This window comes from Mus pahari, chromosome 3 (assembly GCF_900095145.1).
Source record: "Mus pahari chromosome 3, PAHARI_EIJ_v1.1, whole genome shotgun sequence".
In the NCBI taxonomy this organism is placed as follows: Eukaryota; Metazoa; Chordata; class Mammalia; order Rodentia; family Muridae; genus Mus; species Mus pahari.
The window spans coordinates 155,998,742-156,007,368 of record NC_034592.1 but is presented as its reverse complement, the minus strand read 5'-3'; the positions used below and the strand labels follow the sequence as shown (position 1 = coordinate 156,007,368).

The 8,627-nt window shown below is 45.5% G+C and overlaps 1 protein-coding gene across 2 annotated transcripts in view; it reads right to left on the bottom strand.

Annotated features, from left to right (window-relative positions):
* Nucleotides 1-2,589: 2,589 nt before the first annotated feature.
* Nucleotides 2,590-8,627, bottom strand: part of Rab22a (RAB22A, member RAS oncogene family) — a 47,581-nt gene continuing 41,543 nt past the window's right edge. The window contains exon 7 of one of the 2 annotated variants that reach the window (XM_021193339.2): nucleotides 2,590-6,255. In XM_021193339.2, the coding sequence (XP_021048998.1) occupies nucleotides 6,158-6,255 (98 nt within the window). In that variant the 3' untranslated portion in view covers nucleotides 2,590-6,157. The remainder of the gene's footprint in view (nucleotides 6,256-8,627) is intronic. The other variant, XM_029536231.1, reaches the window with a different exon arrangement.

The following is an 8,627-nucleotide window of genomic DNA, read 5'->3' as shown; positions in this document are numbered from 1 at the left end:
CTTTACACAAATTTTTAAGTGACAGAGCATGCCACACTCTATAAAAGCATACAATTGAAGCCAAGCTGAAGAAAGACTGTTCCAAATTGTGCCAGACCTACTGCCTGCAAACAGAAGTACACAAAAGAGAAATCTTACAACAAAAAGCAAACGGCTGAGCTTTCTTTAACTGGCATTTACAAACAAAACAGACATTATACAGTTTATAGATAGACTTAGGTCCAGCCCAAGGTTAGACTGCAAAAATAGTCGTTGAACATCCGTACAGGTTTGGCAAACCCTCATCCCAGTATGTCATTTGGTGTGAAGCCACCTTGGCTTTAAGTTCCAGCTATTTAGAGTGCTACCAGGCTTGGGAAACCAGGAGCAACTGCATTTTCAAATAGATGCTACTGTAAAAGGCACAGGTCACTTACTCCTGGTATTGGAGCTTGACAAGGGATGGCACTCTTAGGAGAAAAGGATTGCTGGTACAGGGTTTAGATCGTCTTTTCTCTGTACACGTCTGATTGGGACTTCCAAACTCCTGGACAAGTGCTCTCTCATAAACTCTGTGGAGTTCTGATCCTTCAGCCCATTGTCTTATCACCAGTGACAGATCGCATTCTGTCACTGTAACTGTGTCTTCCTCTCAGGCTCATGCTGCCCATTGCCCTCCTACAAGTCCTGGGGGGTTCTTTCCCCCCACAGAGAAGAGTACATCACATGCACAGGGAGCCTGAGGGAGAATTCTGCGCCAATCCTTGTGGAAGGCAGGCCGTAATTTCTGAAGGTCAGGGTGGTGATTGATGACGATGTGAGTGACTCACGATGTAAAATGATGGAAAGACTGAGTGGGGCGAGTTAAAAAAAAAAAAATCCTTCCCAGGGCAATAAAGCTCTGTCTACAACAGCCTAACAAATGGTTTAAAAATAGAGCTTCGATCAGTTGCTCTGACTACCTGGCTGCCAATCATCCTCCCCCACCAAGCTGACTGGTCTGTCTAATATCATGGGCATGACCCAAGTTGAGAAAGTTTCATGCACTGTGCAGTAAACTTCAAACAGGGATGGGTAGGAACTAAGTTCTGGCCTTGCTTCCAAGCTTTTCTGAGGGGGAAATGGATCACTTAACTATAAATGCCAAATGTTAACGATGGCCAAACAATGTCAGGATTAGTGTTTAAGGCCAACAGTGTTGTGGGCACTGGAGTAGGGAGCATGGGACAGACTGCAGCCACTGAGCAGCTGACTCAAGCAAGCCCAGTTTCATGGAGTGGTGGCTGAAGCGCACAGCTTGCCTTTTGCTGCTTGGGGCTTCCATGGCAATGCTAGTTCCCCGTGTGTAACATGTTATTTTAAAGATGATTCCCTCCAATGGATTGCAGTAAACAGCCTGCTTTGAAACACTGGAAAGTTCCTGAATTAAGAAACGGCACTCGGAAGCCAGCAGGCTGTTTCGACTGCGCGATTAAGAAGGACATTAAGACCCGAGGTTGAAAACTGTCAATTAAAGAAGGCTCTTTAAAAAAATCATTGCTGTCTTAGGACTCCCCATTAATCGGCAGATAGAGCTTGGTGCTTAAGGAGAGCTAGCCTGGTTTTTGCTTGTTGTAATTATGTAGCATTTTGATGAGGCACTGGGCACCATACAATGAACTCACAGCAAATTAAAACATTTTTTCTTAAGTTTGTTAGACATTACAATTTTAATCTCACCATCTACTATTTATATATTCCAATCTTGCTATCTAAAATGTTCAACATAATAAAAAGGCTCTGATGGAAGGCCTGAGACTTTTTTTTTATTATTAAACTTCTGAATCCTTTTGTTTTGAAGCCAAAATATTCTAGCACATCTATAATTGATTGCTCTCTGAGAGGAAAGAACACAGATATTAGTTATTTCTGATAGTACAGACCATCAAATTAAACGTGATGCATGCTGGTGGAAGTCCTAGCTCCAGAGAGTAAATCACTCTCCTCCATGCTAAGAGCGCCCTGAAGGACGGGCTGAGAAATAACGGCGATTCCAAGCTCTGTTCATCTGCCCTTCGCAGCACATCTAATGAACTCCATCACGGCAGGTCCCTTGCTCATCACCATCTGAGATACAGAAGGGAGGCCCCTGAGAAGTGTAGTATCCTTCTAATATTTTTCAGACTTTCATTTGCACATAAAACAGGACAAATGCCCTGGAATTCCATTAACATTTCTCGCAAATCAGATAATCAAATTGCCTGGTTTTCTATTACTGGAAGTTGAGACAAGCTTTTCTGCTGCCACGGGAAATTCACTGAGGTCATCCCTCTGAGTCTCGGGCTAAATTCTATCTGACCCTCCTTTTCTAAAGCTGCACAGTGCTCTGTTTATCCTCTACATAATATGATGCTCAGGATATTTTTTTCTAATTATGACATTTATTGATGTAGGGTGTGTGTGTGTGTGTGTGTGTGTGTGTGTGTGTATCAGAAGACAACCTGTGGAATTCTCCTTCCATTATATAGGACTCGGGGATCAGATTTGTGTCATCAGCCTTCATAGCAAGTGTCAACCACCAAAACAAAAACATATTCATGGCTATCTTCAGCATCACCTTATACATCATTGAACTTTTTTTTTTTTTTTTTTGATAAGCGGAAACCAAGCAAGACATAGTTGACAGTTTGAATCTTGAAGGTAAAACCCATTTATTCCTTAGAAACTTAGGAGCTGTTAGTTGGAACATATCTTGAAATCAAATCAAATAACAAAGAGTATGTTGTTTTTCCCTTCAGAACAAGTTTAAATGAGGACTTCCAGGGGACTCCAGGAGCCAGCTCCCATGGTCATTCTGTGCTCACTGGACAGGGTGACATGGCAGCCTGCTAAGTTTAATGATGAAAACCAGCCTGGTTGGCATCCATGTTCTGAAGCAGGATTACAGGTTAGTTTAGGGGTCCCCAGGTGAGGATTCTTTAGTGACTCCTTCGGGGTCTTGCAGACCCGTGGCTATCTGAGGACCCATGTGTCACGGTCTCTGGGTTCTGAAAGAATGTGTGTGAACAAGTGCTGAGCCTCATCAATGTCTTTTGCGGCAGAGAGACATAAGGCAGGGAACCGTTGTCTCCTGGGATGTGGGGCTGATGTCCTGGCACGCAATGTAGCCCACACCAAACCCACCCTTTCAAACATGCTACCTTAGGAATAGAGCAGCAGCCCTCTGGACTGGCAGCCTTGGGCAGCAGGAGACATCTACCTATCACAAACCATCTTCAGTCCTGTGTCTCTTAGAGCTTTAGAAAGCCCCCTGGAGACAAGGAGTACATGTTAAGACTTACAGAGAAGTCCTAAAATTAAATGTGGGTCGCCCCCCCCTCACCTATCATCTATTAAAAAACCCACAGGGCAGCTCATCTCAACAAGGACACTGGCTTCCTCAAATAGCCAAGCCTCTCCTGAGGAAATCTCAAGGCTCTGACCTGGGTAGGCACAGAAGGGAGAGGAGCGCAGTGAGAGGAGGCGGGCACTTCCAACGCCATCATAGATGGGGAACAAGGACCCGGCGGCTGCCATGTCCAGCACTCGTCTTGGAGGCAGCTGACAAGCGGATGACGACGTTTCACAGGGAGGCAGAAGGCTTGCAGCAGGTATTTCTCCCCAATCACTTCTCAGAGTTTACACTGAAGGACACTTAATCAAGCTCTCACGCTATGTTCCTTTAATCACCAAATGATAGTTAATTAGTTATCACAGAATCAGAAAAACACTTATGTAGAAGGAGACATGGAGAGACAGTGGTTCCCAGGATCGGACACCTGCAAGGAGCTTATTCCAGTGCCTCTGAAAACGATCAATACACACCGGCAGGTAATTACAGATCTCCCCTTCTGTTCATTCTTCAAAGTTTTTAAAAATGGCCCTGTGTCACAAGGGAACCAAAGAATTTTATGGAGAGGCTGCGTGTCTTAATGCCTTTGGAGTCTGGCTATTTCTCTTAAGAAACAGCCAGGAACACAAAGAATGTATATTAGATTCCTGCTTAATCTAAAATGTGGTCAAAAAGTGCTATGACTATTTTTTCATATGCGTTCTTAAGAAGAAAGTAAGTGGATATCTCCCCACGCTCACTGCCCAGAAAGGGTGGGCCTGATGGAGATGTGCTGTCACTGAGTACAGCACAATACCATAAGCAAGACAGCCCTGTGTCTAGGACAGACTGGTGACAGAGAAGGCAAGGAAGACATGAACAGAAGTCTATGCTTCTCATCCTGTGCTCAGTCAATCCCCCCATGTGACACAGGAAGGAAGGCAGCTAGAGAGGCCAGGAGCTGTAGAAGAGAGCAGTCGTTGGATGGCACGGAGCAGTTGGGGCAGAGGTGTTTTCCTGCATACTCATGTGCCACGACATCCAGAACTGACTCAACTCTTCAGAATCTACCCATCTTTTGGTGAAATGAGACAGAAAGGGTCTCACATGGGCAGCCTTGTCCACATGAGCCAAACAACGCCGTTTCTGCTTATACAGAGGCACTCAAAGTCTGACTTCAGTAAGGATAAGCAACCTGAGCTGTTTACACGGCCTCCTTCAGGCCTGGTGTCGCCTGGGTTGCCATTCCATTAAAACCTCTCCATCTTAAGCATGTGGCAGAGGGGTATAGAGTAGTAACAACTGTTTTTAAAAGTTTTGACTGTTCAGTTAAGGACAGCTCTGAAAACACAATTTGGTTTGAAATTCAAGCTGTTTCATTTCCTATTTAATCTTGTAAATTTCCTTCCCTTACAATACCCGGGCTGGAAGGGCGCCAAATTAGGCCAGGAACAAATTTCCAGCAGCTTCACTTGGGTGCTTTATTTTTAGATTATATTAAAAACCTCATTAGGCTCCTGAGGGAGAAGAGTGTGAGGCACTAACAGAGCAAGAGAAGATAGAGGAGGGAGAGGAGAGCCGCTGTTACTAAGATAAAGGAGGGAGAAGAGAGTCGCTGTTAGTACGCAAAGCACTCGAAAAACAGTTGGTCCGAGCTCTCCGGAGGAGCGGAGAGAAGCTCACTCTCGCCCTAGGTGAAGGACGGACGGATGGGTGGATGCTGGGCTCCCTCTCGCCCCAGGCAGGAAGGACTAGTCAGGCTTGTCACGGAGGCATATGTCTTTATTACCATTTCCAGATGGGATGCAGAAGGGTGAGGGAAGAGGAAGGAAGCTGCGAGCAATGCGCTCCGTGCTTCTGCACAAGGTAAATGGGTGTCAGAGGTTCCTATGGACAGGCCGAAAAACAGGTGGGCACACAGGAGACTGGGCACAGGACTGAGTGAATACTGAAAGGAATTCAGAAGTTATTAATGTATTTACATAATTTATAATTTTTAAGCAATGGTCTCATAAATATAGACTACAAATTTACATATGCTAGGCAGCTCACAGTTGTTTTTCCCACCAAAACAAACTGGGCAAAAAAAAAACAAAAACAAAAAAACATAAACAAAAAACCATCCCACCAAAAGATTCATTTGCTTTGTCCTCTCCTCTCCTTTTAAAAGCACTGCTTGTCAGTTTAGACACATGCAACTCAACTGGCTCCAGGTAGCTTCTGTACCCCATCGCCTGGACCATGAGCGCTTCTGTAGAAAGGTGACCATAACTAATGTGTGTGGGTTCTGACACATACAGGGTCAGAAGCAAACCCAAGGTGAACCGGCAGCAGCGTTAATTTACTATGCATCAAAGTGCTTTAGAGATGGTGGAAGCTGTCCTAGGAACACCCATCCCTCTACTTGTGATCATTTCCCACATCTTTATGATACAACTCTGACACTAGAGATGAGGACCAAGGAGATGACCATCTCCACAGCCTTTTCCCTTATATCCATGAAAGTGCTCATTTCCCTTTACAAATAATACATGAAATCCTGATTACAGAAGTACCAGCAATTCAATCCTACCATCCATATCCATATATCAGATGCTCCTTTCAGCCGGGTAAACAGCCAAGGACGTGCATGGTCCCTCTGCATGCCAGAGCCCACTGACAGAAGTCTGCAGACAGAGACACCTGCTGCAGTCTTCCAAGAGAGCTAAACAGCCGGCTCTCTGAGTCCTTTTTGCATAAAGAGCATGAGGTGGTGTCCAGTGGCAGGGCACGGCTCTCCTGCAGCATCCAGGACCACCCGCTTCTTCATCAAGGTCAGGCCCTGGGTCGTCAGCAGCAGCTTCGCTTTGGCTCCGATGGTTGTCTTCGGAGTTTGAAGCCCTTGCCGCCAGACGCTGGGTTGGCATCAGTGGATGGAATTCTTCGACCTGCAGCAGAGTGAGAGGAAAGAGGGAATGCGTTCCTTCTCAGACACGATTTGGCAACACAACACAACAGTTTCATCAAGGTCAGTTCATCCAGGGAAGACCAGAAAGATGAGTAAAGTGACAGGGCAGAGTATGCCTCTTCACCTGACCCAGAGTCACCTAATGCTGAGCCCACAGGGCACCAGCCACAGCACCAGAAGCCACAAGTCTTTCAGATGTTACTAGTTCTTAAACTAGCATCCTATATTTCTACACCAGGATACAAACAAGGATGCCAAACAGCAGTTAGTAAACTTTTTAAATACAAAAATTAAACTGTACCTGCCTCCCTCTCCCCCTCCCCCCGCTCTGCCCCATGGTCTCACAGCATACAGCACACTGCTATTATTGCTCTGAGGAGCTGAGCATGCTCACTGTCTCCTAGACTAACCATTTCTCTACTGATGGGTGTTGGTCCTAAGCAACTGTGTGTGTGGATTACAGAACGGGAAGAGAGGAGCCAGGGCCCAACCCTACCCCAGGGCATTTACCTGCATATGTAGCACATTCCCACTGACTACCTAGTACGCATCACCTAGTCATGTTTGACAGGCGTTGCCAAGCTACTTTATACAGAGCTGTGGCATTTTATCTCTTATGACATCACAGGAGAGAGCAGGCTTCACTTTCCGGCTCTGTGAGGCTAACTCAACCTGGAGAAAACCCTTCTTTGCATCACTTTCCACCCACCTGGATGACATGGCTCAAGGCTGCTTGCACAAAGGCTTTCCTGCCCTTCCCTTTCTGAGCTATCCAAACACCTCAAATTCCAGCAGGATACCAGGAATACTGGTCTTGTTTCATGTGACTGGCATCCTCCAACTGGATCCTGAGCCCCCAGTCTTGTTTCCACTGTGACATTCCCAGGTTTAGTGGTACAGCACAGGGGAAAGGCTTTCTGTTTGTCTAAGCCAGGAAAACAGACAGGGGCGTCTTCAGTAAGGCTGAGGGACAATTCCTGATGACTCTGTGGACATGGCTGCCAAGTCCTGTAAGCTGTAACCTGTGTACACAGGACACAATATCACTTCTACATGGGCAGAAAGTGTTCTCCAATTTTCCAAATGTGTTGCAAACACTGCTGTGAATAAATTACAAATACAGTTAACAGTCTCTTGAAGGTTACTGTCATTATGGTTTTCTCAACAAATGGAAACGGAAATACAGCTGGTACCACAGAAGCAATTGAAATGTGACAAAAGATTTTTTTTTTTGAGACAAAAGATTTTTAAACAAGTGTTTTGGAAGAAAGCAAGAGACATCTTTATGGTCTGGGCACAGCCAAAGGTTTCTTTTTTCTCTTCTCTTCTCTTCTCTTCTCTTCTCTTCTCTTCTCTTTTCTTTTTTTTGGTTTTTCGAGACAGGGTTTCTCTATGTAGCCCGGGCTGTCCTGGAACTCATTTTGTAGAACAGCTGGCCTCACCTGCCTCTGCCTCCCAAGTGCTGGGATTAAAGGCATGCACCACCACGCCTGGCCAGTCAGAAGTTCCTGATGCAGGAACTATGATGACCATGAAGGAAAATAAGGACACACTGAATTCAGTTTAGGTTAAACAGCCAGTTCATTGGAGGACTGATTCAGAAATCAAAGTCAAACCAAGGGGAAGGTATTTCCAACATAGTCAGCCAGGGCTGATACCCAGGGTTAAGGCATGAGGCATTAGGAAGGCAGGCGCTGACTTGGTAGCAGGCAGGCAAGAGGGTAAGAATCCTGGAGAGTAGGGTGGCAGCTATCTTTTAGGTAGAAACCTGTAGGTGGACAGGTGCTCATCTTCAAGGTAGACATGGGATTGCAGGTCCTGCCTCTCTTACAGACTGACAGAAGAGATTTCCTACACCACTTCTGTGGGAAGCAGCTAGCACAACTACGACTCTGCAAACTGTTTGGCAGTAAAGGCACAACGAAGACATGCAAATCTAAGGACCCAGCAATTTTTCTCTTGGGTGCGGAGATACTAAGCAAATGCATCCAGATGTTCCCCAGAGGACACAGGATACATCCAAATGTTCACTAGAGGACACAAACAGTACAGCCGGCAATTACCCTAAATCAGAAACAACTGCCCAGTGTCTTGTCAACAGCAGAAGGGATGACTACACTGGAAACAGTCCCCATTTCTTCCTCTCCCAACTATGAGTTCTGACACAACACACACCAGCCACGAGTGTGTATCTGCATTTGTAGCTGCATGGGATGTACAGACAACTTAAGCATGTAATATAGAATAAGAAATCAGAGACAGAGGGTGAATAGGGCTGGTAATGTAGCTCAGTTGAAAGAGTACCTGCCTAGCACATATGAAATTCTGGGTTCAATTCTTTTTTTTTTTTTT